The sequence below is a fragment of the Epinephelus lanceolatus genome, chromosome 19 (assembly GCF_041903045.1).
Source record: "Epinephelus lanceolatus isolate andai-2023 chromosome 19, ASM4190304v1, whole genome shotgun sequence".
NCBI classification, from domain to species: Eukaryota; Metazoa; Chordata; class Actinopteri; order Perciformes; family Serranidae; genus Epinephelus; species Epinephelus lanceolatus.
This window is the reverse complement of record NC_135752.1, coordinates 3,661,360-3,680,608: the sequence shown is the minus strand read 5'-3', so window position 1 is coordinate 3,680,608 and position 19,249 is coordinate 3,661,360. Positions and strand designations below refer to the sequence as shown.

Here is a 19,249-nt window from a genome sequence, read left to right as displayed (position 1 = left end):
CACACAAGACACACAACATCCTAAAGGACTCATTTCACCCTGCCCATCACCTGTTTGAACTGTTACCCTCCACACGTTTTATGAACAGTTTCAATCCAAAAGCCATCACCATAATGAACTCTGAACTGAAAACAAACCCCCGGATCACATCACAACAAAATGTGCAATAATTTTATGACCACTTTATTTTATCTCTTTTATGAGTATGAGTGATGGATGAATGCATTTATTTATTTATTTGTTCTTACTTTCCATTTATTTATTTTTATTCTGAGACTGATCTTGAATGCAACTTAATTTCATTGTATGTTCTGTACAATGACAAAGTAATCTAATCTAATCTAATCTAATCCTCTACTCTTTAATTCTTTTTTAGTATAGATAAGTTTGCCAAACACACTGTCACACACTCCAAACCTTTCCTTCCAGCTTTCAACTTTAATTACTGTCTTCAAAAAAACAACAACAACAAAAAAAACTCTTCCTTTGCATGTTCTGAAGAAATGCTTTTAACTCTCATTGGTTTTAGTTTGGAGAGAAGTTATTGTATTTTTAAATGAAATCATTTTTTCACAGCAAGAGGGTTTCTGGTTTGAGCCCGCGGTGGGGGGTTAGAAACCTGGGGTTGGGGAGCTCTTGTCTGCTGAGTTTGAATGTTCTCCCTGTGTCAGAATGGGTTTTCTCTGGGTACTCTGGCTTCCTCCCACAGTCCAAAAAAACAGGCAGATTAACTGGTGACACTAAATGGCCACCACTTGCCCACTGTCAGCTGAGATAGGCTCCAGCCCTCTGCAACCCCTAACAGAATAAGCGGTTATGGAGAATGAATGAATGAATGTTTTTTTTAATATATTTTACGTGTGGCCTTGTAACTATTCTTTGGGCCAAAAGGTACATATTTGAAATCATGCCAATTTAGCAGTATCTAATTCCACATGTCACAGTAAATGCCCTTTCTTTTTGTTACCTTCTTTTCCTGGTTTTTAAAATTCGCTTATATTTTTTGTGTTGAATTGATCAAAACTACTAAAAACTACTCTGTAGTTTACAGGTCCACCACAGAGCTTTTCTGTGGAAGCTGATGAAGCTTTTCCATGATTTATTTTGGCTCAATATAATAGCCTACTGTTCTGAAAGTATATAAGATATAATATTGGTAAATATTCCTCAAAACTCCCAGTTTACTCAACATTTCTTTTAAAAAAAAACACAAAAAATTCACATACTTCTCTTAAAACAGTTGGAATTAACTCTTGGACATTTCAAGTTAAATAGGTAGGCAAGTCAAGTAGAATGAATTTACTAAGAAGGATGGGAGAGGACACAGGGTGAGGAATTTGGATTATTTTTTTAGTTATATGTAAAAAAAATAATAAATTCCAAAAAAGCATTGCTAGTCCCATAATTATTTATTTTAAAGGTGGAAGCTTTTCCTTAAAATGAGATAATTTCATCAATTACAGTGTGACATGATTATACAGTTCAAAAATTAATTTAAACAGTTGTATATTTTTGGGCTGAAACTATCCAAACACATCCATCTCCATTCCATACTCCTGTACTGTACGGCACTGGACTATCTGCTGCCGTCACACAATACTCTCTTAATCAGAGTAATGTTACTGAGCCTGAAGCTCTTTGGCCCTTTTTTCATCCAGAATGAAGGGAGTTGGCAGTGTTCTTCCCTTCAGCAGCTGCTCCAGGCCCTGACAGAGGGAGTGACATGGGTGGGTGTATTAAGTCAATTAGAAAGGGATCATTCTCAAGATAAAAGCAGCATATTAACTGTCCAAGATTCATTTTAAATGCAAGCTAAAACAATTGACATTTTTCTTAATTAAAGACACATCCTGTAACTGTTCTATATGGAGCTAGAACAGTCTCAAAATTAATAAATGCACACAGAAATAAATAAATGCACAAAAAAGGATTCACAAATGTAAAACGCGCGGGAGTCTCAAAACTCGCTCACACAAATACAGGGAAGGTTACAAATTAAAAGCACTTTGTAAATGCAGGTTCGACAGTTCATATATCAATGTAACAACTTCCAAATATGTATTTGATGAAAACTGCAAATACTTTTACATGGGTACATTTGTGAATTATAATTGCACATATTTAAAACAAGAAATATTTGTGTGTGCATCACAAATATGTTTATAAACCTTATTTTTTATATGTGGATTTTCTTTTACTTATATATGGAATGAAACATATTTTTGTGTGCATTCAAAATGTGTTCATGTTTTGAGTCATATATATATAAATCTAAATCCCAAAATACATTTGTGAATCCTTTTTTGTGCATTTATTAACCCTATGGGCCCTAGGCGTTTCTGGGGTATTTTTACTGCCCTTACTTTTAAGCTCATATCACGGTCATTCTAAAGGCTACATACACATGCTATATCCTGTTTTTTTCAGGACAATCTGGGCTAACCAGATTTGCATCATTTCATGTCCTTCTATGTGCCTGTATTTTATATTAATTTTTATATCAATGAAAAAAACAAATCCGTGTGACTAAATTCTTACATTTTTACATGTATCTCACCATAGCAAGTTGGAAAATGACATATTCTGCCATATATGAAGAGGGGAGACTCTCTGGAATCTGGCAATATAAGAACCATGATGGTGGGACATTCTGTCACTTCACAGTTGTCCAAAACATGTGGTTTGTGCCAGGCGGACATGATTGCCAGTATTTTTTCATTATTGCAAGAAATTCCATTGACTCATTCACAAGTCAAAAATGTGTTTTACCTGAAAGAAACATGCAATATTTACATCTAAGATAATAGAAAAATAGTCAACCAAGTGCAATGATGTCCTCCAAGATAATATTTGCCACTTTGTTTGCCGTAAAGCTGGACAATATGGAGATATTTGCATCTTGAAAGCCGGACTACAAATGTGGATAGACAGGGAGAAACACACTCAAGCCTAAGACGTGGTAAGATACGATATTCCTCACTATATGAAGTGAAGATCTGTATAATGGATTGTAAAGAAATTCGTCAGGTTTTTATTTTGTAGACAATCAATCTGTATTTACAGAGTGATGGGATGACAGCACAATGATGTATGTGGTATCACTGGAAAGCTCTGCTCCTGCACTTTCATGTGATACAAGTGGCATTTCTGTGTGAGCCTGCATTCGCGAGTAATCCATCCAAGAGTAATGTGTGTACAAAGCTGCATGAAAGCTCTGTTATTCATGATTTTAGTGTAACTTTATCATTTTTTTTGTTGTGAAAACAATGGAATACCGACAAGTGCTTGGTCTTGTCGGAAAGCTATGATTCTGCTGTTTCATGTGATGTGCGCAGCTTCTCGCTATGATGCACGGTCGCGGAGAAAATCAATAGAGAATAACAGGTGTGAATTTGGACGCACTATGTGTCGTTCGGGCCCATAGGGTTAATTTCTGTGTGCATTTATTCATTTTGAGACTGGTCTAGCTCCATAGTTCTACAGGTTTCACCAGATTTACACATTCATGTCACTCACCTCTCCAAAGTAGGAGAGCAGTGGTGAAATCTCACATTGTGCTGGAGGATTGTTCCCTGCTGATACACTATAGGAAAAAAAAACATTTTTAGATTATTTTTATCCATATACATCACTCATAAGTTGAAGAGTCACTGGTCCCTGTGATCATTTTACCTTTTCACATAGAGAATTTCATACTAAAAAGACAATGCTTGATGTAACTCAGACTGCTAGAATTAGTGCTTTGTATAAATATATTTATATATTTTTCCATATACCTGTGTACATTATAGTCCTGTCTATTCTTTACCTTTATCCTTTATCTGTTGTCCAGCTTTGTTGTCCTTGTCCTTAGCTTTTAAATCTATTTCTGTGTACTGTGAGTGAATTATGAGCATTGGAAAAAAAAAACTGTCAAATTCCATGTGTTTTTTTACATACCTGGTCAATAAAACAGATCCTGATAAGCTGTTATTAGCTTGGGCTCAATTTCAGAATTTTTGCACAAAATGCAGACTTTTGATTTGTCCCTGATTTCTTACTGTGTTTTCCATTGGTAAGCCATCTTTTAAAGGCCAGTACCGGCAGGAGGAATCATTACAGCTACCAATATCCTTAAATGTCCAGGTAAACAGGCAACTTTAGGCAACTATATGCAGTTGTATGTTTTTATTTTTAAACTACTCTGAGATTTGGAAATTTAAGTATCAGAGTTGCACTGCCACCAGATGGCATCAAAGTAAGAAAATAGCTCAGGAGAACAAGGGGTAAATGAACAAATAGACTTCAACTACGCTCATTTGAAAACATAACTGATATCCAAACACACACCTTTGACCCATTTCAATGGTCTGCTCACTGCTACCACCCATGATCTACTGACCAAGGGCAGCTTTATATGATGGGACAGGTTGACTGGTTGTCCCAAAGCATATATGATTGGAGAAATAATACGAATGTACGCTTAACAGGATGAGTTTGAGCATAACATAGAACAACTCTTCTAGTTCACGAAATAGCTCAACTTTTGGGGAAATAAGCAAATTTGCCTTCTTGTCCTGAGAGGATCATATCACTCTCATATTTGCTTGTTAAGTATGAAGCTAAAGCCAGCAGGCAATTAGCTTAGCTTAGCATAAAAACTGTAAGCAGGGATAAACAGCTAGTCCGTCTAAAGTTATTGTTGTGGTTTTAGGGACATTACATGCTGGATTTATTTCTTGGCCCAGCACAGTGACTTTCAGGATAGTTGTTGTCATTGACTGTGTAGTTACCAGGTAACTCAAGGAAGCCACTATGCCCCGCCATGACATAGTTTCAGCATGTAACTACCCATAAAACCACAACTTGTCATTTTTACATTTCTGTTTGAATGCAGAATTAACACACAAGATGTAACGTGTCAAAGGTATACCTTGCAAGAATTGTTGGCTACTGTTTGTTAACATGACCTGTACTGCAGCCAGACACCAGAGGGTGACTGAGATGTTTGGGCTTCACTTTTGGGGAGCTGTCATGTCATCCATCCTTATATACAATCTATGGCCCATGGAAAATCCTGCATTGTGTACCTTTAATAAATAAGCTTTAGAGGTAATGGTAGGCTGTTTAAAAAAAAAAAAAAAAAGATGAACACAGCCAGGCTAGCTGTTTCTAGTCTCTATGCGAAGCTAAGCTAACTACCGACTGGCTCCAGCTTCATATTTAGACTGTTGACTTCAATGCATATTCTCATAAATGTTGAACTATATGTTTAATATTTAATATGATGAAATTTGATTTTGGGCTATGGAAATAAAATTTACGTGACTTGAATTTCTCACAGTAAACCATTATTAATGTTATTGGTTCCATCTGTGCTTTTCCTGCTAGACAAGTTAAAATGTCTGCCATAAAAAAAATTGACCAGGGTATTGACATTATTTTACTGCAGGGTGAATATAGGAACATCTTCCTCTGACCTGGCCATAGGAGGAAGGGTATTCCCATGTTCATCCAAAAGTGTAGCTCCTGCAGCCATGGCCCAGCGGCAGTGTTGAGCCAGCAAAGAGTTTCTCGCTGTAGTCGGGCTGTCTGTTGCTGCTCCGTCTGCATTTTTCAGAGGGGAAAACTCATCCTCCCTCACAACCTCAAACACAACAAAGCTCCTTCCAAAGACAGACAGTACATATTCTAATTAGCAGGAGAGACACTGTTATATGATTTGTGTCATTTTATGTAGAGTACATCAGATGTCATTATCTGAAGAAGACACAATAACAATCAACAGTACCTTGAGAATGAAAAGACATCAAAAACAAATTTCTCCATCTTTATGCCATTGGGTTTGGTGGGTGTAACTTGATTCCCACACGAGTCCACAAAAGGCACTTTCTTCAGTGCAACATGTTGTTTCAGTTGATCTTTAAATGTCCTGTAAGATAAAAATAGTAGGAGATCAAAAACAGAACTAACAATATGCAAAGAAAGATTATGTAGGGTTTATCCTCTGGGAGCCATGAATTTCCACAGCTGTGTCACAGAAGTCTGGCCATTTACTTTATAGGTTTGAAACTAAGCAGCACAGTTGTGCAGTGGTTAACATTGTCACCTCACAGCAAGAGGGCTTCTGGTTCAAACCCCAGGGTGGGGGAGTCCCTCTGTGTGAAGTCTGCATGTTCTCCCTGTGCCAGCATGGGTTTTTTCCAGGTTCTCCAGCTTCCTCCCACCATCCCAACACATGCAGGCTAGGTTAACTGGCAACTATATATTGGCCATAGGTGTGAATGTGAGCCTAAATGGTTGTCTGACGACCTGTCCAGGGTGTATCCTGCATCTTGCCCAATGTCAGCTAGGAAAGGCTCGAGTTCCTCTGCAACCCATAACAGGACAAACGATAACAAAAAATGAATGAATTTTGAAATAATTTATTAGGGACCAAAGTCGTTATAAAGTGTGAACTTTGGCCCACTGGTGGTGCTACACAGTGGGTCAGGGAGTCACCAAAATCTTTAAAAATCTTCTGGGAACAAAGAATAGCCACAAAACTTAAATGTCAGTCTGGCAAGTTGTGAAGTGTAATTCTAACATTTTGCTGTAAAAACATTTTGCTATGGACAATGTTAGACAGACAAATTGACATGACACTGGTTTATACGTTACTGTAGGTTACTACAAACATGAACGGACCATGTTACACCATCTGACAAAATTTTGTGCTCTGAATGTGTCATGTGTCTGTCATGTTTTGTAAAAGGGCAATTGATTGCTAACACCACCACTAACCCACTGCTTCCTCTAATCAGCTGACTATGGGTGTCCACTCTTCTAGTTATCCAATCAATCAATTGACATGATCTCTCTCAGCCAATCAGGATGCCACTGCAAAATTTTAAATCTGCTCTCTCTTCTGCTGCTGTCAGCCATCGTTTTAGGCAGAATCTTCGTGCCCTCCTCCACCCCATTCACCTCCAGCCATCGTATCCAGAGTCTAGGACGAGCTCAACAAAGACTCATTCCTCTACTCATCCAGATCATCAGCACTTCTCCATCTTCCTCTTATCTCATCTTTACCATCTCTACCACCACCAGCATCTAGACCCCAGGGGGGGTTCCCTATTTGACTATGGATTCATCACCCTCCTTAAATCATACCATCTCTATGGGGTCTAATCACCAAAGACTTTCCACATTTTTATTCTTATGTGCACATGTTAATAAATATTCTTTTTACTATAAAAATGAGTCTCTCCTGATTGAAATGCATATCATTTTGTGTTTACAACTTGTTCCCTCAGCCCCAAATGGCCAAAAGATCACTTAATACTAGTTTAACTGAAAAAACATGGCCCTAATATCCAGATACGGGCGTCTCCTGGTGAACTTTGCTACTCAATATGTTGTCTATATACTTCCATGACTGCCTCCAACCCTCTAGTCTGTGGTGTTTTCACTCCAATCTGTCTGATTTCACTTGCTGTGACTTCCATACTGTGCTGTCAGAGGAATCTCAGCAACATATATGTGACAGTAAAGGCTCTTACTCTGTCACTTCCTGCAGGAAAGCCCTGGTAAAGAAGTGATTGCAGATGTTTCCAGCACTGTACACCAACTCCCCTCCAGGTCCTCGGAGCTCAGCTGTCTCTGGCTGAATCTCACTGTACTCCACAACCTGAGAGACGCCTCGGACCCTGCAAACCACGCCCACTGGCTCAGTAGGGTATGCCTTCTCCACCACCTGACACATGATAAAGATAAGAGATCAGAGGAAAACGGGACAATTTTGACTTTTTTTATTCTCTGAGAATGAAAAGACAAAATTCTTTGAAAAGTTGGCTTTTGTGTGCCATCCATCTGATTTCTGATGCTTTTCTGAGGCCACAGTGAGCTTACACATGCTACTGTTCTTATATTGCCACCACAGATGTGCAGTGTACATAGTAGTGCAGTAGGCCGTGAACAGAGAACATTTAACACTTCGAGAACGCATACTAAATTTATGCAGCAATAAGTTTGCTTGGCCATATAATTTGCAGCATGTCTCTATCATCATTCAATTCATCAGATATGTAATGTAATGACAATCAGTCAGAGCCTCTTTATCAGCACACTGGTGTAATGGGCCCTCAGACCAACCACAGTTTGAGCCAGGCTTGGCGCTGGGTTCAGCACACACAGTGCAGAGGCACCCAAAGTTCAATCAGTGGTGTGCTGTGGCTGCGCTCATGCTTTGTTAAGCTATTCCTTTAATGGACTTTTTACCTCTTTGATATCTACTGTATGATATAAGTCTACCTTGGCTCCGCAGTCAGCCCCTTTGCTCACGCAGAACCCAATAAACACAGGGTCGGCCATTTTGACCAGGATGTTGTCTACACAGTACACATGCAGGTACTCCACTCCCTTCTTCTTCATGTCCTCCAGCACCTTGTTGTCCACCAGTGCCTGGTACAGACCACCATTCCCATCTGACATAGAGTGGAGAGGTTTTGAATCATGGCACATTACCTCAAACGATCCTGAACACACATCAGTAACAACAGGTGCAACCAAAGTGATTTCACTGATATCTGAGTCTGCATCCTCTGAAGGAGCTGATGTGCACCTACCTGGGGCCATGGCTATCTTCCCTTTACCCTGCAGGATGACCTTTCCATCAAAGGTCACTGCTGGTATCATTCGTTGTTCAAACATAACAATGTTTGATGGCTCCAGACCAAAATAGTTGTTGTCCTTTAAGAACTTCTCAGTGGGAGCCAGAGTGAACTCACTGGTCATTATGTACCTGAAGAGTTGCAACAGTACAGACAAGAGGTTTACAATTTCAAAGTTAGATTTAATCTTCATAATCTTTGTGACAAATCTTTTTTTTTTAATCATACCTAAAACAGAGTAAAGAAAGTTAATATCACTATGTGTTCAATATGGCTTCTGTAAGCACAAGCCTACACATGATCAGAATAGTCAGATTAGGCAGATCCATCATAATCTTACCATGGAATGGTGCATTTTGAGCCATACTTTCTGTCGGCCAGCTCCTGGATTTTGTGAATACGCTCTGCCTGAATTTGATACAAGGTTTTTTGGCTTGGGAGCCCAACGTTATACATCCCTTTGGGATACTGAACACCAAGACGGGTCCCCTGACCTCCAGCCAACAGGAGGACTCCAACTCGATTCCCTGAGATCTGCAACAGCCCTGTCAAGATACAGTGGTGACACAAGCAGCAGCTGGATGTAACTTTACTGATTTGCAATCAAGGCCTTTAAACTTTATGATGACCAGCTTACACAGCACAATGCACCTTTTGTCAAACTGTATCAGTGAAAACTTTCATAAAACTTTACAAGCTGGCATTTAACCTTTAACATGTTACTGCTTTCATAATGCTGTGGTAGAGATTTTCAGTGGTGAGGAGATTACTAGTGATTTTGCATGTCACGTTTTTGGCGTGTGACCTCACTCATGACCCCTCATTAAAAGTCACGAATGAGCCATGAGCAGTTCAACCAAAAAGTTACATTTCCCTATGAATCGTTTACAGAATTCTGTGAGGTAAAATCACTGTAGTATTCAGAAGAAAAAGCAATGACTTGAGAAAAGTCGTGAGAAAAAAATTTTCTTCTTGAGACTCCTTAAATTTACCTTACAACCACAACACTGGCAGTCCAATAAAGGTTTGGGAGAGTACAAAGACTGCCGATTATTTCATTTTCAAAAGCTTACCATAGTGATTTTATTTTTAGCTTTCCAGGCTGCTATTAGAGACTCAAAACTCCTTGTTTCTCCTCCTTTGCTCCTATACAGCGCAACATTGATTTTACTGTGGCCTAATTATTTATGGAACATTGACTGCTATCTCACAATAGATGAAATAAGAAAGAAATATTTCCATTTGCAAGAAAAAAGTGTCTCTCGTAGTGATGAACCTATAGAAAATTATCACCTGACTCTTCAGTTGCACTCAGCTCTAAGGAGCATTTTGGCATCTTTCAGCTTATAGTTCAGCTCTCCGGCTCTCCGACAAGGAGAATATCAATATCAGTATCAACACTGATCTTTCAATTGGTGGATGACCCATTCTACCTCTTGACCCAACAGCCACCCCTACACTAGTGTTGTATTTTGGAGCTTAAGTTCCTGTGGCCACTGTGTGTAATTTGTATTGCTGGAGCCATTTGTGTTTATGTGTTGAAAAAGCTTAATACGTATACTGTCCAAAGATAATCCATCATAGGGAACATCACATCTGTTTTGTTACACATCATCCTGCAAAATTGATTTTAACTTAATTTGAAGACCCTGCACAGTGAAAACATAATGTTGAAAGCAATGAGGGACTGTCCATTATTTATCAGAGAAGAGGGGTGGCTGGGGTGTGACTTCATTTTTTTTTTGGACCCTCCCTGAAGCTACAAATATTTTTCCTTGAGGCTCCCTGATGACCCTCCCTCCACCATAAAAATAGTTTTTCGATTTTTAAAATGTACTCTTTGATGTTTGAACATTAAACATTAAAAGTTGAAGACGAAATCCTGGAGTTGAAAAAAGCTTCCGCTTTTCACTCTTATCGTGCATGCTGGTAAGTTCATGCAAACGGTTTATTTTTGGCCAAATTTTAAAAGAGACACATTTCGAAGATATCTTAGGAGCAAGGATTTATCTTGTATGTTAGACATTAACTGGGGAAGCATAATTACAACCTCTGCAATAAAACACATTTAAACTTGACGTATACAAAGTACAGTATCTCACATAAGTGAGTACACCCTTCCCATTTCTGCAAATATTTCATTATATCTTTTCATGGGACAACACTATAGAAATGACACTTTGATATAACTTAAAGTAGTCAGTGTACAGCTTGTATAGTAGTATAGATTTACCTTCCTCTGAAAATTACTCAAAACACAGCCATCAACATCTAAACAGCTGGCAACATAAGTGAGTACACCCCACAGTGAACATGTCCAAATTGTGCCTAAAGTGTCAATATTTTGTGTGCCAACCATTATTATCTAGCACTGCCTTAACCCTTTTGGGCATGGAATTCACCAGAGCTCACAGGTTGCTTCAGGAATCCTCTCCCACTCCTTCATGATGACATCATGGAGCAGATGGATGTGAAGACACCTTGCGCTCCTCCACCTTTTCAGCTTGAGGATGGCCCACAGGTGCACAGGTGAGTTTAGGGCTGGATACATACTTGGCCAGTCCATCACCTTCACCTTCAGCTTCCTGTCCCTTGCCTACAGTCAAGTATAGTGGTGGCAGCACTCATGCAGCCCCAAACCATGATGCTGCCACCACTACACTTAACTGTAGTCAAGGGACAGTTGTCTTGGTGCTCTTCACCAAGGTGCCACACATGCTGAAAGAGCACCAAGACAACTGTCCCTTGACTACAGTCAAGTATAGTGGTGGCAGCATCATGGTCTGGGGCTGCATGAGTGCTGCCGGCTCTGGGGAGCTCGGTTCATTTAGGGAAACATGAATTCCATGCAGAGCATGATCGCCCCTCTGCAGAAACTGGGCTGCAAGTTTTCATTATCAAGTTTTCCATCATGATAATGACCCAAAACACACCTAGAAGATGACAACTGCCTTGCTGAGGAAGTCCCTGCCCAGTGCTTAAAAAATATATTTGATATGCCTGCCCCTTTTATTGAACCACCCCAAGTATGTATCCAGCCCTAAACTCACCTGTGCACCTGTGGGCCATCCTCAAGCTGAAAAGGTGGAGGAGCGCAAGGTGTCTTCACATCCATCTGCTCCATGATGTCATCATGGAGGAGTGGGAGAGGATTCCTGAAGCAACCTGTGAGCTCTGGTGAATTCCATGCTCAAAAGGGTTAAGGCAGTGCTAGATAATAATGGCTGGCACACAAAATATTGACACTTTAGGCACAATTTGGACATGTTCACTGTGGGGTGTACTCACTTATGTTGCCAGCTGTTTAGATGTTGATGGCTGTGTTTTGAGTAATTTTCAGAGGAAGGTAAATCTATACTACTATACAAGCTGTACACTGACTACTTTAAGTTATATCAAAGTGTCATTTCTATAGTGTTGTCCCATGAAAAGATATAATGAAATATTTGCAAAAATGGGAGGGGTGTACTCACTTATGTGAGATACTGTAAATGTATAATATACAGTACGAAATGAAGAACTTGTAACAGTGTTTGTCGTATAGTATCCCCAGTGTAAATTTGTTTTCTCTTTTTTAAATTTTTTTCCTTTTCATTTATTTATTTATTTATTCCACCTATCCATCCATCCAACCATCCATCCATCCATCTTCTAACCGCTTCACCCTCTTGAGGGTCGCGGGGGGGCTGGAGCCTATCCCAGCTGACACTGGGCGAGAGGCAGGATACATCCTGGACAGGTCGATTTATTTATTCTATTTTTTTAATTTATTGTTGCTGTTTGTGGTCCTATTTATTTATTTTTGTACACGCGTGTGCAAGTGTGTGTGCTGTAATTTTTGAACTGTTTTAACACAGCTTGTCATCATATATGTATATATTTTAAAATAATTGCAGGAATTTTGTAAACATTCACACATATTGTATTCTGTATGTTCTTTTTTGTATAATGTTGAAAACTTAGTAAACAGATTGTTGAAAAGACACTATTGATACTGTCACTATTTTAAACTCAGATTTGGTAATGGATTTTTTTTTCTTCTAACAATAGCATTCAGTTGCACATAATGCTTCCAAGGACTATCGGAAATGTGGAAATCCAACAATAATTGGATTTATTTTATGTGGTAAAATAAATACAAATTACAACCATTTAAATTTGTATGCCCCCCCCCCCCCAAAAAAAAAAAAAACATAAGTCCCTGCCCAGTGCTTAAAAAATATATTTGATATGCCTGCCCCTTTTATTGAACCACCCCTCCCCCCATACGTAACAAACAGTCCCTAAACAGGCATAATAGCCAATAATGGATTTTCAGGATGGAAGGGTTCATCTCAAAGCTAGTTTAAAGTACTACTGGGAAAATTGGTTTAACATCACATTGCATTTGTATTGCAATGACTTCATAACTTAATAAAAAGTAGTAAAAAGTAGTTTAATATAGATCTCCCCCTGAAATGTAGTGATGTTGAAGTATTAAATAACATAAAATGGAAATACCGAAGTAAAGTACAAGTACCTCAAACTGTATTTAAGTACGGTACTTCAAGGAAACACACTTTGTGCCTTTCCACCACAGGAGGTAGTGACTGATCAAAATTATAAGTGAATTTAAGTGCTTTATGGGGATTCTGCTGCTAAATATGCCACAATCTGTAGGTGCATTATTAGTGAGAAGTTTCAACATCTCCAACATCAGACACAAACATGTTGTTATTCAGTAACCTGGCACCATCTTCCTCCTATCGTACTCACTCTTCTAGGTACCCACAGGTTACCCTAAGCCCTCTAAAAACATTCACCTTCATTTTCCCACTGTTCCAGAGAGTGTTTGTCACTCTTCCTCACGCTGCCGATGGACTCTGGAGGGACCGGCTCTATGTGTTGATCCAGGCTGTCAGACGGGGAAGCAGCAGCCCCCGCAGCCCCTTCACAGTGCTCCTTCAGTCCCTTAAGGTCCAGCTGAGACAGCTCCTGAAGCAAAGTGTCTCTCTCCACCTCACACAGCTCCGGCCAGAACTGCAGGACGTGAGACTGTCCTGCACTCTCTAAACTCTGCTTCACCTGCTCCAAAGAAAGCATTTTGTGTCTCGGTAACAACGCAAACCGTGGAGTGGGAAAGTATAACACTCAGACATCCAGCTTCCTCCTGTAAGCAGGATCCAGGAGCTGAGTGTTGGTTAGTCTTTGTAGGAAGTGACAGCGTGTTCTGAACAACTCGTGACTGCAGCTCTCGGACCCATATGCGGATCCTGCCTGTGGTCAAAAACTCACATAGAACAGGATACACTGACTGCTGCGGCTTAGTGAAAGGCTTCTTTATGCTGCTGCAGGTTTCCAGGGGCGGACAAACATGTTGGAAATAGCTTTCTGCAGACCGACGTGAGACGACTTCCTGTCCGTCAGCAGCCAGCCACGAGACCAGCGGCTGTAAGAGTGAGGAAAAACTGAGCTGACTCAGCGTCTCATCAGCTGACTATGCCGACAGTTACTGTACTGTCTCTTTATTTTTACACCGTCCATCTAAACGTGTAGCCTACTAATACTCTGCGTCTTACATGAGATATACCAACATGATTTTTTACAGTTTTGAGCTGCCCAGGGACCGTCCCCAAACGGCACAATAACATTTATTGTTGGTACTGAATAGAATGTATGTTTAACTTGATATATAATCAATAAATAATTAAAATTAAACGTTTTTTCCACGTGCACTACACCTACCACAAAATTTGACATCAGATGAGGAAAGTAACAAAGTATTCTTTTTAAAGTGTTTATTTGTACTTTAGGGGAGACTGGGTATGGTTCTAACAATGGGATGTTTAAAACATTACCACTTTCACCAGGTAGGGATGGCTTGGGTCATGTAGTCAGGCCCCCAAAAAAGCCTCTCATGTTGTCTTCACACCAAACACAATGCAATTTTTGTGTTGCGTTACTCGTGCGAATTTGAACGTTAGAATATTTTGTGTTGACTCCGGTCATAGCATACACATGAATGAATTTGCGTGAAATCACTGAATCAATGAATGAACTTCTGCCGGTATGTCCTCGGCATCGTACGTCCCAGGGAGACTCTAAATGCTGATTGGCTATCATGGCGCAAGACGGTCGCTGAAGTTTAGATTTTCCAACTCTCGCGAAAAAGCGTATGCTGTGAAATTGCGCTACTCCCATAATTTGTGCCACTTAATTCACATATTTTGCATAATTTGCGTTGCGTCCATTGTGCCGCCCCGCGGGAATTTGTGTCTGTTTGTATCTTTACATTCATTTTACATGGAATTCACTTGTGCAAATTGTTTTATTCACGCCTAGTGTGAACACAATTTCATACTTGCTTTCAATTTCTCCCAGTGGCCACTCATGGTATTGCAGCGAAAAAAATCACCTGTAACCTAAAAAGGATTTTTCCTATAGACCACCATTTTAAAAGAGATGTCTGTAAAACTGTTCACAGGACACCTCCAACTGCAAACATGGTCAATCATGAATCTTTGTATTCTGAATTTTTGATCCATGGAGGTTTTATATCTGTAGAACTTTCCTACATGCTGAGAAAAGTGATTTAAAAATCTGTCATGTCATGTAGTACATTTATTGTACGATCACTTCCTTCCTTGTTTCTGAAATGTCATGTCTGAGTGGTGTGTGTGTATGTGTGTGTGTGTGTATGTGTGTGTATACAGTATATATATATATATATATATATATATATAATGTATTATGTATATATACAGTACAGGCCAAAAGTTTGGACACACCTTCTCATTCAATGCGTTTTCTTTATTTTCATGACTATTTACATTGTAGATTCTCACTGAAGGCATCAAAACTATGAATGAACACATGTGGAGTTATGTACTTAACAAAAAAAGGTGAAATAACTGAAAACATGTTTTATATTCTAGTTTCTTCAAAATAGCCACCCTTTGCTCTGATTACTGCTTTGCACACTCTTGGCATTCTCTCCATGAGCTTCAAGAGGTAGTCACCTGAAATGGTTTCCACTTCACAGGTGTGCCTTATCAGGGTTAATTAGTGGAATTTCTTGCTTTATCAATGGGGTTGGGACCATCAGTTGTGTTGTGCAGAAGTCAGGTTAATACACAGCCGACAGCCCTATTGGACAACTGTTAAAATTCATATTATGGCAAGAACCAATCAGCTAACTAAAGAAAAACCAGTGGCCATCATTACTTTAAGAAATGAAGGTCAGTCAGTCCGGAAAATTGCAAAAACTTTAAATGTGTCCCCAAGTGGAGTCGCAAAAACCATCAAGTGCTACAACGAAACTGGCACACATGAGGACCGACCCAGGAAAGGAAGACCAAGAGTCACCTCTGCTTCTGAGGATAAGTTGATCCGAGTCACCAGCCTCAGAAATCGCAAGTTAACAGCAGCTCAGATCAGAGACCAGATGAATGCCACACAGAGTTCTAGCAGCAGACCCATCTCTAGAACAACTGTTAAGAGGAGACTGCACCAATCAGGCCTTCATGGTCAAATAGCTGCTAGGAAACCACTGCTAAGGAGAGGCAACAAGCAGAAGAGATTTGTTTGGGCCAAGAAACACAAGGAATGGACATTAGACCAGTGGAAATCTGTGCTTTGGTCTGATGAGTCCAAATTTGAGATCTTTGGTTCCAACCGCCGTGTCTTTGTGAGATGCAGAAAAGGTGAACGGATGGATTCCACATGCCTGGTTCCCACTGTGAAGCATGGAGGAGGAGGTGTGATGGTGTGTGGGTGTTTTGCTGGTGACACTGTTGGGGATTTATTCAAAATTGAAGGCACACTGAACCAGCATGGCTACCACAGCATCCTGCAGCGACATGCCATCCCATCCGGTTTGCGTTTAGTTGGACGATCATTTATTTTTCAACAGGACAATGACCCCAAACACACCTCCAGGCTGTGTAAGGGCTATTTGACCAAGAAGGAGAGTGATGGAGTGCTGCGGCAGATGACCTGGCCTCCACAGTCACCGGACCTGAACCCAATCCAGATGGTTTGGGGTGAGCTGGACTGCAGAGTGAAGGCAAAGGGGCCAACAAGTGCTAAACACCTCTGGGAACTCCTTCAAGACTGTTGGAAAACCATTTCAGGTGACTACCTCTTGAAGCTCATGGAGAGAATGCCAAGAGTGTGCAAAGCAGTAATCAGAGCAAAGGGTGGCTATTTTGAAGAAACTAGAATATAAAACATGTTTTCAGTTATTTCACCTTTTTTTGTTAAGTACATAACTCCACATGTGTTCATTCATAGTTTTGATGCCTTCAGTGAGAATCTACAATGTAAATAGTCATGAAAATAAAGAAAACGCATTGAATGAGAAGGTGTGTCCAAACTTTTGGCCTGTACTGTATATATACGATGGATTTATAGATATATATATATATATATATATATCCATCGCACTCTGGGGTTGAGGTAAATAAAATAACTGTGTTGTGACCTAAATAACATGCTGTTGCTATCTGCAGAAAGTATTAAAACATGAAATCCCGCATTTTTAATGTACAAAAGCATCCTGTATCATAACTACATGTGTGCTGTTTATAACAAACCAAACCGCGTGAAAATCAGTTGAAAATTCAGTGAGTTATTCTATTTTACTTGTGCATACAGCTCCTTCCTCAATAGAAGTGAATGCACTGTGGAGGCGAAGCGAGACCCATCCAAGATGGCGGCCGGCGAGGACGCGCTCAGGCACTCGATGCAGCGTCTATGTATATATGTCTATGGACCAGATCCTCTCCTACAGAGTCTGCCATGTTGTTCTACAGTAGCCCAGAGCGGACAAATCTTACACTAGCTCTAGGCCATTAGCATTTTTACATTTTTGCATTTTCAGCCACCATAGTTCTCCTACTAACAGTGAAACAAAGTCTAATTATGAAAGATATATGTGTCCTTTTCAATCCTGTGAGTGAAAGTAAGGTGACTTTTACACACTACACTTATCTGATGTTGTTAAAAGTCTTACATAATGTATGTTGCACCGTCACTGATTAAACTAGCCACCTGAAAAATGTATATGCTTTATGCTACAAAGAACTTTCATTTTGAGTTAATTTTGGCGACCCTGTGGACAAAAGCGGTAGTGTTTTGCTGGAATGAAGCCTACATTTCACAGAGATGTACAGAGCTCACCTCTGCCGCGCCCCAGCTCCACCTCTCCGGCGTAAGCAACACCGCCGCCGGGGTAAATGCAGCGGTCGGCTGGTAAGGCTGAAGGCCTGTTTGGCGAGCACTTCCACGGCTTCTTGGACTGAGTATGGAGCAGTGCCTCACCTCTTTATTTCTCGGCACTCGCTGGACCCCGTCGACGCCTGGCTGATACCTGTCGTCGGCCCGGATGAGGTGTTCCAGCCCCGCGGCCCCTGCTCTCCTCGTTCCCGCTGGCGCGGGGTGAATATGCGCAACCTGCGGCCTCTGTGTGTGGCTCCCCGGACAGCTAACGCCGTGGACCCGCCGGCTCCTGCCAGGATTGGGCTGGTAAATGCTAGATCGCTAGCGAACAAAACATTTATCCTGAAGGATTTCCTGACTTCCCGAGGATTGGATTTTCTCTGTGTGACTGAGACGTGGCTGACTGTTGGTGAGTCCAGTTCTTTCACAGAACTTTTACCCGATGATTGCTGCTATGTTAACTCCCCGCGGACGTCGGGTTGAGGAGGAGGAATAGCGACTATTTATAAGAGTCACTAAATGTAAGCAGCTAGGTAAGATGAAGTGTGTCGTCTGAGTGCCGTAAATCGCTTCATCCTGGAAGTGACCTGTGGCGACCTGGACACAGTTTCCTAAAGGTATGGATATACACTATATAGAAATAGCTTATCTTCACACTGATGGTCTCATTTGCTGTTGTAGGTCACGCACAGACATCAGCAGAAACGAGAGACTTTTGCATATCCAGTTAAAAGTTCCTTGTAGCGGCTTTAAAGAAACTTTGGTTTTCATATGCACTCAGTATTACAGCTTCATGTTATATATATTTGCAGTAATAGTTTTCTCCTTGCCTGATCTGGTAAATCCCCGGATCTCTACAAAGGGAAAATGCAAACCTTCTTTATTCAGTACATTTTCAGTAAAGGAAGAAATGGTTTATGTACTTTGAAAGTACAGCAGAGACTGTACATGGAGTAATTAGACAAGTTACAGTATCAGTATTTGTTACCTGTTAGGCCTAATGCACTGTGAAACCCATTCTTCCTATAGCAGGCTTGTATCCTTATGTGTCTTCATTATTATGCAAATACATACATACATACAAAGTTGGAGGTATTTGAGGAAGTTTTTCATCACTGTAACATCCTAAACCCTGATTGACTCACTCAACTTTCAATTCCCCAGTGCATGCTGGAGGTCAAAGTGTGATGAATCCAACAGAACCCCATCATCTGCAAAGAGCAGAGATGTAATTCTGAGGCTCCCAAACCGGACCACTTCCTCCCCCTGGCTGCACCTTGAGATCCTGTCCATAAGTATCACAAACAGGATCAGTGACAAGGGTCAACCCTGGGGGAGGCCAACAACACCCACTGAGAACGTGTTTGAGTATGCAGACGCAGCTCTCACTTTGGTCATACAGGCACTGGATGGCTCGTAAC

The 19,249-nt window shown here is 40.4% G+C and overlaps 1 protein-coding gene across 1 annotated transcript; it reads right to left on the bottom strand.

Moving 5' to 3' along the window:
• Nucleotides 1-1,390: 1,390 nt before the first annotated feature.
• On the bottom strand, nt 1,391-14,068 carry uap1l1 (UDP-N-acetylglucosamine pyrophosphorylase 1 like 1). The gene is made up of 9 exons (XM_033646228.2): nt 13,433-14,068; nt 8,971-9,175; nt 8,586-8,761; nt 8,272-8,444; nt 7,521-7,714; nt 5,771-5,911; nt 5,460-5,645; nt 3,517-3,583; nt 1,391-1,706 (listed from the first exon to the last, which is right to left on the bottom strand). Exons 1-9 carry the CDS (start codon nt 13,710-13,712, stop codon nt 1,620-1,622), a joined length of 1,509 nt encoding a protein of 502 aa, XP_033502119.1. The 5' UTR covers nt 13,713-14,068; the 3' UTR covers nt 1,391-1,619.
• Between the last annotated feature and the right edge of the window lie 5,181 nt (nt 14,069-19,249).